At 51.4% G+C, this 23,035-nt stretch overlaps 2 protein-coding genes across 2 annotated transcripts in view; one reads left to right on the top strand and one right to left on the bottom strand.

Annotated features, from left to right (window-relative positions):
• Positions 1–20,016, bottom strand: part of HPSE2 (heparanase 2 (inactive)) — a 106,757-nt gene extending 86,741 nt beyond the window's left edge. Inside the window, exons 1-3 of the mRNA XM_041415642.1 lie at positions 19,757–20,016; positions 18,594–18,751; positions 7,069–7,230 (exon numbers count right to left, since the gene is read on the bottom strand). Coding sequence (XP_041271576.1) covers positions 7,069–7,230; positions 18,594–18,751; positions 19,757–20,016 — 580 coding nt within the window. The remainder of the gene's footprint in view (positions 1–7,068; positions 7,231–18,593; positions 18,752–19,756) is intronic.
• A 198-nt stretch (positions 20,017–20,214) lies between these two features.
• Positions 20,215–23,035, top strand: part of CNNM1 (cyclin and CBS domain divalent metal cation transport mediator 1) — a 30,522-nt gene continuing 27,701 nt past the window's right edge. Inside the window, exons 1-3 of the mRNA XM_041415523.1 lie at positions 20,215–20,490; positions 20,582–21,563; positions 21,683–21,818. Of these exons, the coding sequence (XP_041271457.1) occupies positions 20,215–20,490; positions 20,582–21,563; positions 21,683–21,818 (1,394 nt within the window). The remainder of the gene's footprint in view (positions 20,491–20,581; positions 21,564–21,682; positions 21,819–23,035) is intronic.

The following is a 23,035-nucleotide window of genomic DNA, read 5'->3' as shown; positions in this document are numbered from 1 at the left end:
AGCCTTCACGAAAAGAAGGATAACATGAAGACCACAAAGTTAATGCAACTAAAAGAATCAGAGTAGAAAGATAATGTATAGTAGCACCTTAGCAGAATGAAAACTGCAGAAATCTGATGGTTTTAAATAGGTGGAGTCCGTCAGCAACTATCTGCAGGAATTCCTGGAAGACGAATGAGGTTCTAAAAGATCAGAAAAGGGCAAATATAGTGGCTATGTTCAACAGGCTGAAAAACCAAGGAAATTGCAGGCCAGCCAACATAACTTCAATTCCTGGAAAAATTTTGAAAGAAATCATCAAACAATCCATCTGCAAGGAAGGGCTGGAAGTAATAGCCCTGCCATGTGAAGGCAACCTGACTTCTCTTTGATAGAGCAACAAGGTCTCGTGAGTGAGATAGAGGCAACAGATGTTCTGTACCTTTACTTTCTCAAGGCTTTGCCTCCAGCTTTGTGTAACATTTTAATTAGAAAATTAGGAAGATAGAGTCTAGATGAAATTCCATGTGGGAAATGCACAGCTGGTTGGGAAATGGTACACAAAATTGCAGGCATGAACAAGCAATATTGTAGAAAAAATCCATGATTATACAGACAGAAGTGTCACGCACTAGGTACATGAAATAACCCTGCTGCTTTTCTCAGTCAAGAAAGGCCTCAGCTACAATATTGGTCTCATTTCAAGGCAATGCACTTAAAAAACATCCCAGACCCAGTGGAGGGAGCCCAAGGGACCCCAACAAAACCCAGAGCCACAAAAAAATTGTAGAGGGTTGAAAGGGATCTCAAGATGCAGAATCAGCTACGCATGTGTCATTCAACGTGAAAATAAAATGGACATGAGAAAAGAGCAAATGAAAGGCAGTTTTTCAGTGCAGAGAACAAAAGTCTTCAGGGAAACATGATAACAAGCCTCAAATATGTAAAAGATTTCTGCAAAGAGAAAAGGAGCGCTGTAAGCTGTTCTCCATGTCCATGGGGAGAGGACATGCCATCATGGGCTTAAACTGAAGCAAGAGATTTTAAAAATACCAACTCCATGATGATATAGCTAATTACACCCCGGAGCTGACTGCTGAGGGAGGGTACATCACTGCCATCACAGAAGGTTTTAAAATAAGCATAAAGCCACCTCCTTTGAATCAGCCAACAGTGATGTCCCCACAACCTGGGCAATGCTGGTGCCTGGCAGCTGAGCCCCAGCAGCCTGCAGGATTTACGTGCCCAGGAACACAATATATTTCAGCTACAGCAAACACCCTCAGAAGGCTGTGTAGTAAAAACAAACAGCCACTTTGTTTCAGAATGAGCTCATATAAACAACTGATAATGGCACAAAAACACTCAGTTACCCGAGATTGTTTTCCAAGATTTATTTTTCCCAGCACTATTCCATTGGATCTGATCCCAAGATCTCAGAAGACACCTGCAAACTATCCTCAAAAGGTTGGCACCTCTGCTGTCGTTAACTGTGGGCTCGGTGCAGATAGTGATTTAGTGGCATTACAGTTTTCCTGGTCCCTTCCTCTCAGGAAAGCCTCCAGTGTTTCTCAGCAGCTCTCTCCCCCTCTTCCCCTCAGGAGTTGATGACATTTTTGTGTTCCCTTTGCTGACGGGACTTCTCCACCAGTACCCCAGTTGTGCTATTCAAGGTGCCAAGTTCTGGGTAACTCTTTTCACTGTGCTTTTTTAGCATTGAATGCCACTTTTTTTTTTCTTTGAAGGGTTCAAGGCCCAGAATTTGACTGACTTTCCAAGTGTACTAGCTGGTCACACAAAAGCTATTGCCCCTTCCCAGACGCCTTTCCCCAAGCAGAGACCAGGTACAGATTTGCCATGGAAAAGGCTAGAAGATGCCCTCTTGAGGTCCTTTCTAGATCTATTTTGTACAATGCTGTGGATCATGTGTGTGATGTGATGGACAGAAGAGCAGAGAGCTTGGTCCAAAATGCACTCCCAGGCCTGTCACACAGCCCAGGGCACACTGTCCTTGAAGGAAAGCTGGAGAGCCAGTGCAGTGCAGACCACCCCTGTGCAGCACCCAGTAAAACAGCAATGATACATATCACTGCTGTGCAGACCATGGGACATTGAGGTGTCTGATCCCAAACAAGATGCCAGAGGGGCAAGGAAGCTGCACTTACCTTTGCCACAACCCTGTCAGGTACCACTCACAAGGTGGCACACCCTCCAGTCAAGGAAGCTGCACTTACCTTTGCCACAACCCTGTCAGGTACCACCTCACAAGGTGGCACACCCATGCAGTTAGGTGTAGCTGGGGGTTAAAACCCATCTCAGGAAAATTCCAACAAAAATAGCCAGAGTGGCCTCACTGCCTGGCAGCACAGGCACCAAAAGCACACCCTAACCCTAACCCAGCCCCAGGCCCTGCTTCCTCCACACACCCTGTTGCAAGGGCAGCCTCTGAGCCACGGCTCTCTCAGAGCCAGCACTGCATGGGCTGAGCCTCAGGCCCTACAAACAGGTCCTGCTCAAGGACCACTGTCTCCCAGAGCCACAGCACTCAGCAGGAACCACAGAACCACCAGGGGAGGTTCACAAGTGCAGGAAACACACATGTCACAGGTGCTCACCCTGAGCCCTGTGATTCCCTGCCAAAGGACAAGTACAACTGGGTTCTCGCTGTCTCTGGGGAGAAGCAAAAAACCTATTTCTGTGGGACAGTATCTCACTAGCAAGCTCTTCACACATACAGACACACTGTCCTCATCTCTGCTCTGTGCCTCCCACACTTGTGTGTTCTGCAGTGGCCTCACATAAACTCTGCTCCCTACCCTGCTTTGTTCCACTATGCCACTTTACACAACCCCCTTGTGAAAAATGGGTGTGCACTCTGTCACCACCACCACATACTCCAAACCACTTACCTTGGGCAAAGGGGGTGTCTGCACGGCTGATAACACCTCCAAAAGTTGACTTTCTCAAGGAAAAAACCTCACAGAGGGATCACAACTGCTGTTTTGGCAGAGTTTAAGCTACCTAATTAGTGATGGGGCAGTGGGATGCCAGTGTAAAACACCTGATTGCAGCGCTGGACACAGAGAGTGAAATGCACTCTTCACAGCTCTCAGCTCTGCTCCTGTCGGTTCCATCTGAGTTTAGTCCCTTCAAGTCTCCCCCAGTGCAGTGGGGAGTGACAGTGATAACACCCTCAGCAGGGTGTGACCACAGAGGGTCACCTGGGAGTGCTGCAAGCCAGGTGAGGAGGGTCTGCCCCATTAATCTCTGCTTTTAGAGGCTGTGCTCTATGATATTACAGGATGGAGAGCTCCCACCACACACCTTCCAGTCTCCTCTCTGGCTTCTCAGTGCAGATGTGGTGTGGCAGGACAGGCCAGAGAGCTCTCATCATCAGTCTCTTGATGCAGTGAAGTCATCTGTGTCACACTTTCAGGCAGAAGGTACAGCAGAAAATTGTTTCTCCATATTTCAGAACGAGCAGTGGGGCACTGTTTTGTTTCCTCTGGATGGGGAATCCTAAAGGGAAATTTATAGTCCATGCTGGTTTCTTGGGAAGCCTCAGTAACACCTAACATTTCACGTGAGTACAGGAGGGGCCAGTTTTTCACAGGTGTCTATTGACCTGAACAGTTCCCTCTTCCACAGGCTTAACAGGCTTTATTTGGGAACAGTGCAGAGGCCTGTGGATGTCCAGTCTCTTAAACTACAAATGCAGTACACTGCCCCAGCCCAAACTGGCACCACAGGTGGAAGAATTTGGGTTCATTCTATTGAAGCCTGGTGCTGCCCCACTCCCCACCAGCTCACTCTCAAATCCGCATGCACACTGCCCGGGGCAGTTCCTCTCACCTCACCTGCTGCCAGCCCAAAGTTGTGTTTTCCGGCCCCCCCACCTCCACCCAGCTCCAGGACTCCAAAATGACCTTCCTGTCGCCTGAACATTTCTTCTGAGGGCTGCAAAGGACGGGAGCCTGCTGTGACAATTGCAACTTCTAATGCCCAGCTGATACAAAACATAAAAAGAATTGCTGCTTGCTCTGTGAACGGTGAAGGAGCAAAGAAGTATTTCTAGGGAAAGATTCCTTCTCCTGCCTTGTCCCAGGGCGGGCTGAGCCCAGGGAGCTGGTTCCCAGAGCAGGGCAGGCAGCGCTGTGCACTCCCCACCCTACCACGGAGTGACCCAGGAGCACGAGAGATGCTGATCTGTGAAACGAGACACCCATCCCCGAGCACCGCGGGGAAACAGCACAGATTAATAAACCTCCAAGCATTTTACAGCATTTAAATAGCACGGTCACAGATCAAAGGCTCATGTCAGGGAGGCAGGCTCGGTAAGCCTGCAAAGATCACATACAGAAAGCAGAGGCACGATGCAAGAGAAAGCCTGCAGACAGGAGCCGAGGAAGGCTCGCCGAGAGAAACCAAAGTGCTCTAAGCCAGAGTCTCACATGTGTTCCTGGAGGAGTGAGAGCCAGAAAGACTGCCTGGTTTCACTCAGTCTCAGTTGTGTCTTAGCACAAAAACACACATTTCATTTTAAGACACCCTCTTACCTTGGAAGTACCTGCTGCTGTGAGCAGCTTAAATCCCAGTACAACACAGCCCTGCCTGATGCCTGAAATAAGGATCACTCTGGGAATTATGTGCAACTAGTGAATAGATTTGGAAAAGCCCTCAACTTACATTGATGCCACAGACTGCAGATTCATGCCCTGCACTCTAAGAGCTTTCATTCCTAAACCCATGAGGGTACTGCTTAAAAGTTTGTTGGCAGAATCCATTGCCCACACTTGCAGGCAGAGTGGGAGGCCTGAAAGTCTTTCAAATTGTTCATGTAACTATATTACCTGTGGGGAGGAGGAAGAGGAGGAAGAAGGGAATGGGACTTTTTATCCAGACCACTAGAGTGGTAGTGGCAGTGATATGGGAATAAAAATGCCACACAGTAGTATTTCTACTCTCAAGCTCTCCTAGAGGAGCTATCCCATCATAGAGCACCTTTACTCTCACATGACTTTGGGCAAGATAGTCCATTTACATTTTTTGGGTACAATTGAAGAACCAGCAGTAGTAGGAGCCCTCTCACACAGAGGTGTGGGGCTCAGTATTGCTCCAGTCTGGCTTGGACACTGGAGCTCATCCACAGTGCGTGCACTGCACGAGGCCAAGTGACTCCTCAGTACGGACCCCCAGGGGGAATCCCTGTTCTCAAGGATCCCATGGATACTCCATCCCTGCAAACGCGCTCCTTCACTAAGAACTCCCTAAAGCACATCTGCATTCTTGCTCCTGCACCTTGCCTCATGACCTGGGGACTTCCTATAGCACTGCACAAACCCACTGTGAAGAACAAAAAGAAGTCCTCAAGCAAACTCTGTCTGACTGAATTTTGAAGGTAAGAAATGTCCTTCTGCAACAGATGTACAACCCCCTTTACCCACCCCAAACACCAGATCCATCACAGAGAAGGGAAATATTTACACAACTTAGTAGAGTTCCAGTTAAATATTATGCTTAGCTGTCTAGAGACCATGTTCTCAGACTATGTCTATGAAATAAAAGATTAAACTTCATAACAATTATGAAGTTGCTCTGCTCACATTCAAAGGGAGTTAAAGAACATTAAAATAGTTCTTTGGGTAATATTCTGGTGAAATTGCTCTCTCCACCCTGGAGAGTTAGAGCTAAAACTTTCTGAACTATCCTGTAAACACACTTGGAAAGGCTAAGAGCTAAGCTGATAACCAGGTAGCACCTCTGCTCTGCAGGTTCTGTAAAAAATGTGAACAATGCTAGAGAGCTTTTGAAGCAGCAAGGGAAGGAGGATAGGGGAGAGCAGCTTCACTTCTCGAGGGAAGTTTGTTTAGTGGAAAGTAAGCAAGTTGTCAGGGGAAAAGCTGACAATGTTGATTCCAGCAGTTGTACTGGGAATAAACAGCCAAGTGGATTACATTACAGAGAATGAGAAACGGCTCTGAGGATCCCATTTAAATGCTGGGCCTTCAGGAATGATGTGATTTAGCTACACTCAGGGCCCCGATATCCAGTGACCCCTGGGCTGAGCCTTTCCACAGTGCTGGTGTCACCATCCGTGAGAGCTCCAACACAGCTGATGTCCCCAGGAGAGGCAGAGCTCACTGGTGAGGATGCAGACCCATGCTGGCTTCAAGGCAGGGGCTGGGCACTGAAACAGGGGTGGCAGCAGAGTGGGAGAGCTTGTGCAGGACTGGTTTGCCTCTCCCAGCCCAGCAGCAGGGGAGGGCCACCATGGGTTTTGCCATCTCCTCCCCAGACAGAGCACAGGGCCCTGTCTCCTATAAAAATCAGATGCCTGCCTGCCTTTCATGGGAAAGGGACCTGTCAAGAGGAGAAGGGGGTCTCATTTGATTTATTAGTCTCTTCCTCTTTCCCATCGTCTGCGGCTCATCCAGCTGTAGCGATAACGCGAAGAGATATGAGAGGACCCCCTTGGCTGCAGGGATACCATCCTTCTGCCCACTCACTGCCTGAAGACATCAGTCCTTTACAAGCACCATTAAATGTGTATCCAAAATGTGGCAGCCTCCTCCATCGAGATTCTATTCCCTGGATAATACAAACAGTTGCCAGAAAAAGAGTATCCTCTCATCTCTGTCTAGGCCATTATCCCTTTATATTTGCTCTTTAATATTTACTGGGTTCACACAAAGTGCATGCTCTGGAAAGAAAAAAAATCAGCTGCAGCTTAAAGGACTCCAAATTTAGTAATTGCCGCAGCCCCATCGACGTGAACAGTTAGCAGGGAGATTTCTCCAGCACTTCACATGCCGTGGTATTTTGCTTAGGTCAGACTGTAGAAAATGTTCTGTTCAGGGGCACCAAATCTGGAGTGTTTGCATAGGTGCCAGCTGCAGAGGCCTTATGAGTCCACCTCCAGTTGCTGCTGGTCCTTTCCCTCCCAACTCCCAGTAACCCTGGTAGGAAACAGAGGCAGCCAGAGAGATGCTGATTCATACAGAGGTGAGGAACCCGAGGGTTTAAACACAGCTGTGAGTTAGCAAGAACTGGACCCAGCTCCTGGCTCCAGAGCTGGTCTTGCAGCCTTACCTGTTAGTGTGAGGTTGCTGTATGTGTTTGAAAACTGCTCCTTTAACAAAACCAAGTGCATCTGAGCTGCCTTTTCCCTCTGTAGCTCCAACATTATGTCAGGATGCTGGGCGATCTTACAGCCTTTCTGCTTATCCAGGGCAATGTCGCTGCGAACAATGTCTACAGCAAAAGGGAAAGAAAAGAGGAGATGGCCAAACCTCAGCTTCCATTTTCGCCAGATGCTTGGATCAGCTCCAGCCCATATGACAGTCACACAATCATCACTCGGTGAGAGCAACCCAGCAAACACATCCAAACCCCTTGGATCCACCTATCAAGTGACCCTCCCCAGCCCAGGTCTCCTTTTCTCCCACACAAAGCTCAGGCTGTATGCTCACAGAACCTACAGACCCTTCCATCCTTTACCTGCCTTGCTGTTGCTCTCTTACAATGCTGACCCCTCCCTTGCAGGAGAGTGAAAAAGTTTCCCAACATTTATATTACAGCTCTGTTACATGTGTATTTGACACTAAATAATGAGAAAATACTAAATCCTGTTCCAGTAACCCCTGGCTTCCACTTAACCTTGCCTGTCAAAGAGCTGATGAAGAAGGCTTGTTCTCACCTTGTTTATCCTCACTGCAGCTATCACAGGTCAGCATGGCTTATGACTCTGAACAAATGTCTGTATCCTTCTAATGCCTGACATTCAGGAGGCAGAAGGATTATTCAACAATTGTTTTCTCTTCATATGAGCATTTTCTAAGCCATATTGTGAGACAAGAATATTATATTCCCTACCCTAGAACTACTCACCTGCTGGGGAAAGGGAATGATGGAGTAGCAAGGCAGAACAAAAATCAAGTAAGATCTGGAATCTAAGCAGAAGGTGAGTGGTGCAAACCAGTCCTTGCTAGGTCCCTTATGAGTTTAATAAACTCTGTAACATGTTCAGATCCACAGGCACCAGATGTCTGTGTCTATTTCTTACAAAACCTCAGGCTCTGATAAGCAAGGATTGAAGTTGGAATTCTTCCACCCCATTGCATAAGGACACTTTGCCTCACAAGGCCGATCTTTTCTTGGTTCAATTCCCATCTAGCTAGAAGCTTGTTGTCAGAAGAGAGTCACACCTTGCTCCACACACACTCTCCAACTCCTTTATTGTTACGCACATCGAGAAACACCAAAGTTGCTTCCAAAAATCATGCTCCTGTTTCTCAGGTTCAGCAAACTTAGGTTCAAAGCTCTGCAATATCTTGGGCTGGCAGGGAACTGCCTCCAAACATGTGGTGGAGGACTGGAAGCCACATTATCTTCCTGTCTCTGAGCCTCATCCTGGAGTCACAACACTTTCTTGCCTGGGCTGTGTTCTACCTCTTTTCTGTGTAGTTTGGGATGAGTAGAGTTTCTCTAAAGGCTGTCTAAACAGACTGCTCAGAACAGCAATGTCATTCGAGTACCCATGGTCTGTAGTCAGCCATGTGAGTTCTCTCCTCCAGCCACAGCTAGCACACTCAGGAGTGGATACTGGGCAGCATCCAGATACCATGAAAATATGGTTCAATATTTCTATATCCAGCACAAGGGCATCAGTGAGATGGAGCAAGAGGAAGGACTAATGAGCATGGACCCCTCAAGTGTGTGCTTTACTGCACGTTCTCTTGGGTAGGCACCGAGTGAGATTTGGGCCCACCCAACCTTTGCCCACCTAATGAATGATAAAATCCTGAACCCCTGTTGTGTGAAATATTTGGAAACTGAAGATTGAGAAACACAACCCAACATCTGTCCCACATGAGAAAGATTATTGCTACCATGAGATGCTGGAGTCACCCAAAGCCCATGGCCTTCCTGGGTGATGGATTTCCCTTCCTACAGAACTGAACGCAAGACTTGTACATCCCCCACCCCCAAGGAAAAATGAAGCCAAACACATCAACGAGGCCCTGAAGGAGGAGAAAACTGAGAGGCAGACAGGTTTGAAACTAGATGGTCAATGTGCTGTCTGCAATTCTCTTTAAACTGCTGTGAGGGTGTCCAGGCTGGGTCAAAACAAGTTTGGATGACTTCTAAAAACCAAGCCAGGGCAAATGTGGACCCATGTGGAGGAACCACTGGCCCAGAACCAGGGTCAGGGGCCAGCACCTTGGAGGGTGCAGGGGACCATGGCAGTGGGTCCTATGTGACATCCATCTTTGGGGACCACAGGGAAGGCTCTGCATGCACTGTCAGCAGTGCCTGGGGACAGAGGGCAGGCCCAGGAATGAAGAGCAGGAGCAGTGTTTTGATAAAGCTGCCGTGACAAGAATTACCACAAGGATGTCAAGTCACATGCAGACAAATCTCAAAGAGTGTTGGGAAGGCATGCAGGCACAGAAATCAGAGCACTCTGATAGTTATCTTCATGGGGTTCTCTAAGAGCTGCCACTGCAGACACTCAGGAAGCACAGGCAAGACATGCAAGGTCCTGTCTTCTCAGGTTGGTGAGGGACCCAAGAAACTTGCCCAAAACCTAAAGATGGAGGTGGACCCCACAGTCATTATAACTCCAGCTAAAACTGTGGGCAGATGTCTGGGATATGGAGCTCAACAATGAACTCAGTGCCTGGTGCTTTGTACTCCAGGGGCTGTGCTCTGTGCAGGGAAGGAGGCAAAGGCACCTCTGCACCACTCTGCTGAACCAGCCCTGAGGGAAGAGGGGTGGCAGACCACAGCTTCTGAAGGCCTAGGGGAATTCTCAGCAAGAGCAACCCGAGGGACACAGACAGTAAGGAGTTCACAGCTTTCAAATCTTAAAAGGAAGAGACGGAAAAAAGACAGATGCACGGAAGCCAAGAAGGAGGATGGTACCCTGGATGCTCCGGGCAGGGCAGCTCCGTGTGGGCAGGAGGAGACGGGCACTCACTGCCTTCCTGAGCCTCGAGTTTAAAAAAAAATATATATATATATATATAGAAAAAAAAAAGAAAAAGAAAAAAGAAAAAGCGATAAACTGCTCAGCAGAGCACGGGACCGAGCAGCTCCTGCCAGGAGTGCGAAAGAAGAACTCCAGATGTGAGAGCCCCAGAGGATGCCAAGTGTTTTCCGAGCACGGCGGGCCGAGCCGTGCCCCCGGCGGGCCGGGTCAGTACCCTGGCCAGCTCAGGCTGCCCGGGAGCACACCCGTGTGGCGGCCAGGTGAGCTGCGGCTGCCGGCAGCACCGCCGCACCGACCGCAATCCCGGCAGCGCCCGCCTCGGGACAGCCCCGCGCCGGGCACACCGCCGGGAGCGGCCGAGAGCGGATCCGCGGGAGCTCTGCCCCCGCCGGGCTGCGGGGCCCGGCCGAGGACGCTGTTTGCGGAGGCTGCTCTGTCCCCGAGTGCCCGCACACGTCCCTGGCCGCCTCGGGATATCTCCTGCGATTTCGCGCACGCCGCCCGTGGAGGTCACCGAAAGTACCAAGGAAAGGTTGAAGAACAAGTTAGAAAACACCCTTCAGGGGTGGCACAATGGCAGGGATGCTCTTTCCCGGGCATCCCAGGACTAGCTGAGCTCTACCAGCCCCTTTCTGTGGGTCACCTGCTCCAAGGGGTTTCAGTAACCATTTCCCACAGCGCAGGGAAGTTCCAAGCTGAGACCTCGAGGATGGCGCACAGCACGCAGAGACAGCTCCCAGCCAGAGCCCGGTTTCCCTTGCAGAGTGAGCGAGCTTCTCTAGCCGAGATTTACACATTGTCACTGCGGCCGGTGTGCAGGTGACATTCCCGTGGCTCATGCCACCATCTGCCCATAGGCAATTCCGTTCCAGGAGCTGCTGGAGTCATGGAGCAGACACAGACTGCAGCTGAGCACCTGGAAGACGGCAGGAGGAAGGACAGGGCAGGGGGATGTGGTTATTGCCAGAGGGAGGTGTGACAGAAGGGTAAAGAGGAAAAGTAACTCATCTTTCTGTGTCTGTGTGTGAAAGCGGGCACTGCCCACAGCAATCACCGCTCCAGCAAAAGCGAGAGTCACCACTGCCATGGCAGCAGAACAAGCTGAGTTTGGCCATCCTCCTCAGGGGACTGTTTCCTTCAGATTTCCAGTCTTGAAAAGTGAATTCAAAAGGGAAAACCCGCCCTCGATTTCATTCTAACAAAACCTGAACACTTTTTCTAGAAAATGGAATATTAGAAAATTATGTTAGTATCAAGATTAAATAGATGTTTAATGAGTGACCAGGCAAAAGTCTTATGATTTTCACATTGCTAAACTTGTAAAATACCTACTTTTTAAATCAAAAATTTAAAATGCTTTTAAAAACAGGCTTGTATGCTGGAACTGTTATAAAATGCCCAGTGATTGTGAAATTGGGAACACAACTTTTATTTAGAAAGACAGAAGATTTCTCAAGCCACAAACTGCATCCTCATCATGTCTGTCTTTAATGGGCAAATTTTTGACACATTAGTATCATTCCTTTATTTTAGCTGGGAAAAATTCCCTGACAATGAGTTCCAGAAGTTATTTCCCACCATATTTTTAAAAAGTCATATTTGTTCATTTTATATGTAATAATTCCACTGGATGCTCCCTATTTCTTGTGTCATGAAAACAAGGAAATAATCATTCCCAAATTGTCTTCTCTGTGTGACACCGAGCTCATAGCATTTGTCACAATCTCAGTCATTTTTTCCAAGATGAAGAATCTCTATGACTGAAAGATATGACTTTGATCACTTCCATCATCTTACTCCTCACATATATATTCTTTACACTGATGAGTGTGTCAGCACCTAGTCTACTTATAGCATAAGAATGTTCTCAGTGATTGTTTCCAATTATTTTCTAATATCCCTATCATTCGATCCACTTTTTACTTAAATGTATTCAGAGACCAATCCATAATAAATTCAGAACATTTTCCCTGGATGCCAACTGCTAATTTAGAATGGATAGTTGCACAAAAAGTCACATCTTTCCCCGTGCATGTAATTTTTCATGAATCACTTTTAATTCATTCCAAGTAGATGTAGCATGGAAAGAAGTGTGAAACTAACAAAATATGCAATTTTAAAATAGAATTTAGGATGCTTATTATAAACAATTAAATACATAATCACAGAAATCTTTTTATCTAACCAATACACAAGCAAATAGCTCACAAATCAAAAGTTAATTGTTTGATTGCACCATTTCCTGCAGTTATTAAAGCACTTTTTACGCATGATTATAGCAGAACAGTTTTTATTTTGAAAAGAAAAAGTGGAGATAAGCAGGCAATCTTTGGAAGTATCTCCTGCTCAGGCTGTCTTTCCTTGTGTAACATGATTGCTACAGCCTGTTTTTTAAAATTTATTTTTAATTTCTAAGGAAACAACTAAACCCTGGGACTCCTTGAAGAGGCAGAGCAGGTTGTAGCTCCTTCCCTGCCGTTGTGGTGCCTGGGAACTTGGGAGCAGGAGGCACAGAGCCCCAGGTCTGGCAAATCCCAGAAGTCCAAAGGACATCAGAGGATCTTCCCATCTTGGGCACGGAGCTCTTGCTATGCCTGAAATGCTACAGCCCTCTCTAAGGGGCTGTGTTTGAAACACTTGGAGGGTGAAAAAAACAACTATTTCCTCTTCAAGCTCTGAAAGGACAGATGTCTAAACTGTCAAGGGACACAAAGCAGACAGAAAAGGGGCCCTGGGTGACCAGAAACAGAAGATGATTCCTTGAATAAAGGAAAATTCGTTTGTTTGGTTTTACCAGGACAACAGGATGGTTCCCCATTCAGAAACATCCATTGCAGTTTTAGGAGCTGGCAGAGGCAAAGGGATACTCCCAGACACAGGCAACAATGTTCCCTTTCTCTAGCTCAGGTATCCTCATACCACATGATCATCCTCACAATCCTGCTCACTAAATTCACAGTAAAGCTGTTGCCTTTTTTTTTTTTTTCTTGAAATAATTTTCTGCTGGCTCAGCAGAGGATCAGAAATGTGCCAGAGCCAGCACAAGGGAAGCAGCACCAGAACAGTGCACAGATCATAAAGAAAGCACGGGGACCAACCCTTCTGATGGCAAAGAAACACGAGGTGAGATTTCCTGCCTTCAGGACATAGATTTGAGGATTTAATCCAGCCAAGACTGAGAGTGCTGCAGCCCATCTGCCTTCAGTGCAGGCTTTCCTTTGCCAGCGCTGTCCTCTACACCTCTGCCTGCTCACACAGCATGGATCAGTTTGGCGGCTGAGCAGGCTGAAGTGCAATCACATCTCCACCACCAAGTGTTGGTCAGCTGAGATCCCTGAACTAACTCACCACACAAACTCAGGCTCCAGGCATGGAAGAGGAGAGGAATATGCCAGAAGGGGCAGGAGAGTGGGAACAGCAGCCCTAGCTGGGGTCAGCTCCAGCCCCTGTGTAACCACAGTTAAACAAATCCTCAGGTCATTTAACATATCCTCGGGTCAATATAATCTTTCTTTCCACTCAGGCTTGTTCTAACAGCATGGCATTCTAGAAGACACTTGTGCTATAAGGACTGACCAAGGGTGAAAATATGTTCTCACTGCCAGACAAATTTTGAGGCTTAGATGCAGTGTTGGGTACCTGAGGATGCCTGGAGGAATGGAACCAACACTTAAAGAATACACAGAATGCCAGCATTACACAGCATGATGTGAAATTTCCCACACTATACTGCCAAATCCCCTGACTAGTATGGAATGCTTAAGAAACATGTCTTTGTAATTTTATTTGTTGTAATCGGACATTTTTCCAAACGCTATCCCCTAAAAAAAAAAAAAAAAAAAGGTGATAAAATAGAAGGAAGAAACTTACCAGCAATTCAAAGAGTATTTTTGAAATGTGTTGTCCATACACACTTCAGGTCAGAAACTCCTTTGATGCACTACCTATAGCATGTAAATGTAGTCCCCTTCCCCTCTCCCTTGTGTGCCCCTGACCCACACAGGGACACACAAAGTGTCCTTTGGTCTCTTCTCAGCCATGAAAAGGCTACAAAAGTCGACAAAAGCCTGGGGTTCAGGAGTGAGAAGCTGTGCACTTGGGCCAACACATCTTTGAGGATTCCAGCTGTAACTCCTCTTTTTCTCCTGGAGTCCTCCTTCCCAGCACATTTGCCCAGGGGGAAGCTACAGCAATGTCTGTGCCAGCCAGGCTGTCCAAAGCTGGTTTTGTGGCTTTAGGGTGAGGGGCAGTTGAGGATCACCCTGCAGATGAGGAGACTCCACATTAGCCCACTAAACTCACACTGCAGCACCAGCAAGGAGCTTCCAAAACGGGCTCTAGGTTCAGGCACTGAGACAGCACTGCAGCACCCCGTGCTGAAACAAGACCAGGACTCCACACACATAACACTCCAACACCAGGCTCCAGGACAGCAGGCAAGTCAGGTTTTAACAAACTCAGCTTCAGAAGAGGTTTTGCACCGACAACAAGCCATGCCTTTGCTCCAAAGAGGAGCTACCCAAGCCTGTTTTCCTGGAGACCAGTGTTCCTTGGTGTCCCATTCCTCAGACCCAACTGGTCCTTGGCACATGTGAGGCAGCTGAAAGGACAGGCTGAACAGATGGCTTGTTAGGAAACCCAACAGCAAAAGGAGAAGCAGCCCTACTACTTAGACTGAGCAGGAAACCTTACATCTTGGTACCTGCCCTGGAACCAGACGTGTGCAGAGAAACATATTTCCAGACAACAAAACACAATGCTGAGCACAGCTGGGGAAGAAAAACGAACTCAGCAGGGCACATACAGAGAAACACCATTTAAGGGAGGGAAAAGTCTCTCAGGCTAAAAATGTTACACCTCTTGATCATAAAATGTCAAAAAATCTCTGGCACAGCCCCACCTCCTGGTACCACAGAGCCTGACATACATCAGACTGGGTTTCTGTTTCTAACAAACCTCAGGCTGGCCAATGCCTTATCCAAAGAGGTGCACTCCAGGACTGACCATCCAAAGTTGGGGCTGCATGGCATGGAAGCCACCCGGCATGCAACATATGTGGGGTGTTAAAATAATACATTAGATGACCTACTATTTAGCAAAGTCCAGGAGGAACCTAAAGCCATGCTACCACAACAGAGACTGCACACTCTCTGTCTCACCAAGAGTACCTACCACAGGCATCCACTGTCAGGAGCTGCCCTGTCAGGTACTGACAAATCTGCCAGCAAGTTGAAATTGCTGTGCTGGTTTTATACGCCATGCTGAAGCAAATTGCCACATGCACCCTCTTCATGGGCACCCCAGGCAGTAACCACAGAGCATGCACCACTCTGTTACCTTTGCTGCCCAAACATGACCAGTTTAGACTGGGGTGAGGCTGTTCACACATGCAAAGGACAGATATCATACACCCCTGCTAACACACAATACTTCCAGGTCTGTGTTTCCAGGAATAATCTGAACAAGAAATGAGTTACCCTGAAAGATAAAGGAGGAACCTTATTTCAGGAAAACTAAGCACATTTTAGATACAAGACAAAAGCAACTACTACTACCCTCAGAGAGTACCCACACTCTGTGAAAGAAAGAAGTGGGAAAAAATGGGTTGCTGAACCCAAAGGCAGGCCAAGGTATGAGCAATTTCCAGAAGGTGGAGGTGTGCATAGTTGGGACCATTTGAAAGGGAATATAATACAATTTTAAGAGCAGGAGAAGAGTAAGTTCAATCTCTGAGGAGGTCTGATAGTCAGGAAGGCAGAGCACCACAGACACAGAAAAAAACATCAAAGGGAACAGTGAGGAGTACCTGGCCTGAAGAGCACCAGGGTGGCACAGGGGGTTTACAGGATGAAGATCCCTGTACAGAGCTTCATTCCAACTCTAGCAAGCATGGTCACAGGGTCCATGAAGGATGATACGAAGCAGTCCTGTTGCTGTTGCTGCCTCCCATCTGAATGCCTGAGGGCCACACCAGCGTGGCCTGTGAGCACACAGTGGGGTGCAGCTGCCTGTGATGTGAACACCACTCACAGTCACTCACTTGTAACTGCAGTTCTCCGAGCAATCTCACACACGTGCCCTTCACCTCTCAGCCCCGCACTCTGTGGGTTGCTGCAGCTTAGAGGAACATAAGGGCCCTTTTCTCCCCCTCTGTGGACAGGCCACAGGAGAACACAAGGCATGGGAGCACCCGTGGGGGCTGCAAAGAGAGCCCAGACTCTGTGGGCACAGGCCTGGAGTCTGAGTGAACCCACAGGCAGAAGTGGCAAAAAGACAAACACTCAAAGCAGAAAACAACCAAGCAGTCACTTATCACATCCCTAAAGATCACTAGGGTGCTGCATAAGACTTAAAAATTCACTGATTTCTCTGTTAAATGTTTTCTGACATTTTTAACTAATCAAGCCCCCCAACATCTTCTCCACTCCCATGCCACTATAAGAAATTTCAGAAAATAGGTACTGGACACATAAAAGCCCATGGACATGGAAAACTACTTCAACCAGCCCAGACAGCTTGGGGAGAAGGAAAAGTACCTAGCAGGATGCTTGTTGGCTTCCCTCATGCTCAGGTGCTGATTGCCATCAGTTTTCTGTGCTGTCTGTTGAAGCTGTAAGTCCTCAGCAGCAAGAGCAAACTGCATGTCCTGATTCCAGCCAGGTCCTGGGTGAGCCACAGGTGAGGGAACAAAAATGGAACCAGGGCTCCAAATGGAGAAGGTGGCTGCTCATACCCAGGACAGCAGGGCAAAGAGCTGTGGTTGCATCAGGATTTCATTTTGGAGACCTGGATCCCTCTAGTGAAGTACTTAGTGCAGCCTCAGCACAAAAGGATGTGAGCTACTAGCAGCTCTAGCCCTTATCCAAATAGGGTGAAACTCCCTGACCCTGGAGCTTGCACACAGATCTTAAGAACAAATACGAGAGCTTTGCTTCCAGGCAGGAAATCCCTGTTACCACACCTTTCTGATTTACACCAATGCTTGATACACACCACATGTGTCTTCCCCTTCCTTCACCCACATGCACAATGGTCCTGTTCCATATTTAAGTGATGAAAAGTTAAGACCTGTGGTTACAACTTCTATGAAAAGCTTCATTTTGAAGGCTGCTACATTTCAATTTTATTGCCATGAGGAAAACTGTGAAAAAAAAAAAGCCAAATATTTCAGTCCTTCCTTAACATGAAAGCTGTTGTGAAGACATTTAATAAGTGTAAGTTCTCTCCTGCAAGTTGTTGAAATATGGAAGGTGGGAAAATTTATTCTTACAAATGTTTTGTATGAGTCCCATCCACAACTTTATGCACGACACTTAATTTCTACTGTACAAGGTGTCTGTGGCAAGTTTGGTCAGCATTTTTTCCTGAAGTGCATCTCAGCAGGCAAAGTTTACAACAAACCCTTCGACTGAGATTTGTTACAAGAAGAAAAACACGGAATAACATCGGGATTGCCCCAGCTAGGAGAGCAAATGAAAGATGGAATACAAAAACTTACCCACCTGCCTGCGTGTGGGAATAGAAGGACATTCATCTCAGGGATGTTATGTAGGGAAACAGCAGGAGTGAGAGCCATCAGAAAACTGGCAAATGCATCTGCTTTTTCCATTCAGGACTGCTGCTGACTGGATCTCTGCAAAATTTCCTCTGCTCCACAGACCTGCCCAGTGGGATCTGTCTGGCATTAATTGGCCTTCAAAATTACTTATGGAAAAATCTTAAGCTAATTTTTTTAAGTCGTTGAGTAAAGGAAAAAGAAAAAAAAAAAAAGAAGAAAAAAAAAAGCAAAAAAAGCGCGCTTGTTTCTTTAAAAAAAGAAACAAACTAAGCAAGAGAGAAAAATCAATAAATTCTTGCATGTGGACATCGTATTCTGCTTCTTAATATAAATGCCTTAGGATGGAGATACGGCCCTAAATTTTCTGCTCAGTTTCTTTGTGTGAATTATGGGCCGCGAAAGGTGAAAGCCTTTTGTGTGCTGAGGTCCGATGGGGAGAAGGGCAGACGGCGAAGAGGGGAACAGCGGGAAGGCAGGGGCCAGGCGGTGACTTTGGAAAGAGCTCGGACGGCCGAGCGGCTCGGAGGGGGAGCAGCCCCGACCGGACACCGGCACGCGGGGACCGACGGGCACCGAGCCCGGAGGGACAGCGGGAGCCCAAGGGGCTGCGGCGGCACAGAAAGGAGCGCAAGGGCGAGGTCCGTGCGGAAAGGCAGGGCTCCCGGGAGCCGCGGGACGAGCGGGGACGGGGCATCCCGGCGCTGCCATGCCTGGCCCCGCCCGGAGCCGCGGCAAAGTGTCCTCTGCGGCCGGCGCTGCCTGCCCGGGGCTCGGGGGCAAGGGGAGACGGAGGACGCAGCGGGGTGGGGGAATGTGAAAAGTCCCGCTCGCCAGTGCTGGTCTTTTGTTCCCGGGGCCCGACACCCGCCGAATCCACCGGCAATGGGGAGAGCGAGGTCCGCCGATCTCCTCGGCTCCCCTCTCTCGGGAAAGAAAGGGTACGGGAATTCTCCCCTGCCCGGTCCCCGCCGGGCGCGGGGAGAGCGGGGCAGGCGGAGCGGGACCGCCCGGCTCCCGCAGCCCCCCGCTGCAGCGCCCGCCCCCCGCCCCGGCCCCGGCGCTCACCGTCCTCGTAGTTCTTGAGGTAGTAGTCGGGGCCGGGCCCGCCGCGGCTCTTGGCCGGGTTCTTCACGTTGTGGAACTGCAAAAAGTCCGTCCTCTTGCCCGCGAAGCGCAGGAAGGCGGGGGCCAGGCCCCGCGCCAGGGTCACCAGCCGCCGGGAGCTGGGGAGAGGAGAGAGGGCTGAGGAAGCCGCGGGCCGGGTCCTCGCTTCCCCAACACCGCCAGCGACCGGGGACCACGGGGCTCGAGGACCCGCCGTTGCCCCGCCCGGGGCAGTGCGACGCGGTGGCAGCGGCTGCGGGGCTGTGCGCGGGCCGAGCGGAGCGGCCCCGGAGCGGGGAGCGCCCCGCCCGCCGGTGGCGGCCCGGAGGCCGGCGGGCCCGGCTCCCCCCCGTCCTGCCGGCGCCCTCCGGACAAGTGCAGCGGCGTCCAGGAGGCAGAGGCGCTCAGCGCCACGCGGGACCGTGCCGCGGGCCGAGCCGCCGGGGAGGGGAGAGGAGCGGGGAGGGGAGGAAAGCGGGAGCCGTCCCGGCTCCGCTTCTCTCGCGCCTTCCCGCATCCTCGCCCTGCTCCTTCCCCGGCTGCCGAAAGGACCCTCGGAGCGGGCGTGCGGAGGAGACCCGCTCTCCCTCCCCGACTTACCCAGCAGGGAAAAGGCTTTCTGGCCGTCCCAGCGCCTCCAGGCCGCGGCCGCTCCGCACCGCCGGTGGAGCCCAGCGCAGCTGCAGCCCGGCTCTGCCCCCCGCGCTCGGCTGGAAGTCCGGGGAGCGGAGGGCTCAGAAGACCTGGCCGACACCCGCTCTCTGCCCGTCGGGACCCGGGGAAGGCTCGGCTCGGCTCGGCAGGCGGCCCCGTTCCTACTGCTGTTTTTTGTTCCATTTTGATTTTTTTTTCCCCCCTGTGCTGCCTCGGCCCCGTGTTGTGCTTTTTTGCAGAGGAGCGGTTGCTGGAGCGAGGGGAGCACGACATTTTTGCAGTCATAACTGATAAGTCTCCGAAATGCTTTCTCCATTGCAAACATGTGCATCTTAATGGAAACCATGGCCTCGCTCCCTCCGTCACAACAAGCGCCGCCAGCAGCGCGGAGCCCGGTGGGGCTGGGCGGCGGGGCCGCCGGGGCGCCCCGCGGGCGGCGTGGGGAGGGCGCCGGGGGGCTCCTGCCTTACCTTAAGAAATCGAGCCAGCCATCATGAATGATGGAGGGGTCCAGCTGCAGGGAGAGGAAATTCTCACTGATTATCCTGACAGGGCTCTTGGTGTTGACATCAAGGAGAATGAGAGTTCTTCCCTTCACACCTGGAGGTTTCTCCACCGGCACTGCTCTCCTGTCCCCAGCCTGGGAAGGCAGCGAGAAGGTGGCCATGAGGGCCAGCCCAGGTGCCATCAGGGCTAGGAGCCCTGGGGGGCAGGAGCTGGGACAGGGCATGCCGGAGAGCAGGAAACCCCTAATTAACTCGCTGTCTGCAGGGGCTCGCTGGTGGCTAATTGTCCTTATCTAAAGTGTGGGGCGCTCTGCCTTTTTTTGCAATGTTTTGGTGTTGGTGGAGGGGAACTCACGCCCCTGACCAGCCTTTCTCGCAGCCGGTGCCAAGACTCCTTGCAGCCAGCACCGCCCCTTTAAGAGATGCAGGCTGCAGACATTTTTAACTTTTTGAAGGTAAGGGGAGGCTCCTGGTTTAACCCCCTCGGCTCGGGGCCCGCCGCCCTGCCGCAGCCCCGCCAGCCCCGAGCGTTCGCTTTGCGCCGGCTCCGGGGGACGTTTTCGGCTCCGCACCACGCAAAACCGGGACGGAGCCGGCACACCGAGACACCGGAGAGCTCGGGACGGGGACCCGCGCGCGGGGACCGGCCAGCACGGTTCGAGACGGTCGCCGGCTGCAGGAACGACAGAGACAGCGAGGTAAGGCAGCGAGGACGGCCCTGGCTGGGGGGGCGGCGGGGGGGGGGGGGGTGGTAATCACCCCGGAAAAAGCCCCAAACACTACCTGAAGGAAGAGCTAGCTCCAAACTGCGCCGGGACCCGCGACGCTGGGCGAGGCCCTCGGGGCTCAGCGCTGGAGGCTCCGCGGGACCCGACGGACGCAGCGGGGCTGGGGGCCGCCAGCAGCCCGGAGCACCGGGCCGGTGCTCGCACGAAGGCCATCGGGCACTGCGGGGAACCGGGGCACGGGGAACCGAGCCGCCGGTCGCCTTTTCCCGCCTGCCTCCGGGCCCATCGGTGTTCGACCAGCGGCAGGGAAAGAAGAGGGGCGGCAGCAGCAGTGCCTGGTGTGGAAACGTCCGCATCGGGGGCGGAAAGGACACCACGGTTTGATGACACCGACAGGACCCCCGTGCCGGGGCCAGCCCTCCGTCGCTGCCTCCTGGACGGAGCGTGGCAGGATGAACCTGGCTCTGCGCACTGCAGAAGTGCAGACGGCTGTGGTTGCCAGCTCTGGGCGCAAGGTCGTGGCACCGGGCCGGGGATCGGTGGTGGCTGCCGACAATCTCGGGAGCCTCAAGGAATGTCCATCCGCAGCGAACATCCTCTCCGTCAGCAGCCGCTTCCCGGGCTAGCCCCGAACTCCCACAAGCAGTCTGCTGCCTCCGGGATACGCAACGCGCCCGTTCCCGGGCTCTCGGCCGCCGCGGCCCGCACCAGTTCCCGCGTCGCCCAGGCCATGGACGCAGGGCCCCGGTGCCGCTGCCGGCCCGGGGACGGGGGGCGGACGGCGGGAGGGCTGAGCCGGGCCAGGTGCGGTCCGTCGGGGCCCCGCAGCCCCGGGGATGGGGCGGCCGCAGCACCATCTGCTGGTGAGGGGCCCGGCGCGGCGGGGGACCGGCACCCGCCTGCGGACACCCTCCGCGCCGCGGTCAGGAGGTGCCGGGGCTGCGGGCAGCAGGGCGGCTTCGGCATCGAGGCGTCAATCTCGCCGCAGGAGTGGCCGAGCGCCGGGGACCCGCCAGCCGCCTCCGGGGACGCCGGCGGGTCGGGTACGAGCGGCCCGGGCAGCCGGAGCAGGGGCACTCCGAGCGCACGGGCAGCCCGCTGTCCCGGCAGGGCTGCCCGCCCTTGGGAACCCTCTCCAGCTTCTCCCGGTGTCCGTGCCGAGCCACCTGCGCGCCCCGACCGCCCCAGCGAGGGCCCGAGGGGCGGCGGGAGCGGCCCCGGTGCGCCGGCGGCGAGTCCCGGAGCTCGGCGCGCTCGGCGGAGCCCCGCACAGAGGGGAAGCACTCGGCCTGGGCCCGGTGAAGCCCGCGGACAGCGCTGTCTCCGGCGGAAATCTCCACTCTCCCTTGTCCCTCTGCCCTTGAAACGCCACAAGGCAAGAGGGGCAGCCACCCCTGCCCGTCCCGGCTCACTCGGGCAGGGCTGCGGCCGTACGGAGCCGCCGTGGTAACGCGTGGGGAAACACGAAACGTACCTCTGGCTCTGCTAGGGGTGAGCGGGGAGCACACGAACTAGGATTTGCCGTGAAACCATCCCGCCAAAGCGGAGACGGGAGCAGGGCTCAAGCCGAAGAGGCTGCAGAGCGCAGCGCAGGCTGACCCAGAGCAGCAAAAGGGTGCCCGGGGCAGAGGGCTCTGAGCGCTGGAATAAGTAAGAGGATCCGGGGAAAAAGAGCTGTGCAATTTCGGCTGTGCAAAGCCCTGGCATCCCGGCACAGGAAGAAGGCAATTTAAGCCTGGAAATTTGTGTTCGGCTGCAAACACTTCAGCCGAGGTTTGCAATAGCACTTAAAGCTGACCCAGGACATAAATCCTCCGCTTCAGAAGCTGCGCAGTTTTTTGGGTCATCTCAAAATGAGGAACATGAATTTCAAAATTATCTCGTTATTTTTTAATAATTTTTTTTCTATGCTTTCAGAAGATGAGATCAAGACTTCAGGGGTATTTGTTGTGATTGCAGGCCAAAATTTTGTATCGTGCCTCCCTCCAAGGATGGTTCTATTTCAAACGAAATTCCAGTGTTCTGTACTAAAAGGGGGGGGGAAAGAACCACAAACAAAAACTAAACAAATTATCCACTTTAACCTCTTTTTAATATAATTTTTTTCCTTACAAACACATTACTTCGAAAGAGAAATATGTTTATTCTGAAAAGTTCCACACAATTAGTCTCTGCTTTGAACGCAAACTCCGGATGCACTGAAGTCGCTTATCTGCGGAGATATCACCAACAACATTAAACAGCAGGGAAAGAGGCAAAAAACCTCCCAAATGCTGGAGTCACCTTCAGATTCTGGGAAGACGACGTTAAAGGAAATATTCATTTACCTGTCTGAGCTTTCCAAACCAACACCGGGCTCTTGCCCCAACCCTGTGCCCTCGCAAACGCAATTGCACCCCACTTTGCATCTGACCCCAGCAGCTGCAAGTTAAATCTAGAAATACACTGTTTCGGGCTTTTTTTTGTTTGTGGGCCTGTTTTTCAATAAATTGTGGGCTTGCTACAGAAAACATTT

This window comes from Onychostruthus taczanowskii, unplaced genomic scaffold (genome assembly GCF_017590055.1).
Source record: "Onychostruthus taczanowskii isolate IOZ18803 unplaced genomic scaffold, ASM1759005v1 scaffold5, whole genome shotgun sequence".
In the NCBI taxonomy this organism is placed as follows: domain Eukaryota; kingdom Metazoa; phylum Chordata; class Aves; order Passeriformes; family Passeridae; genus Onychostruthus; species Onychostruthus taczanowskii.
This window is presented reverse-complemented; position numbering and strand designations above follow the sequence as displayed.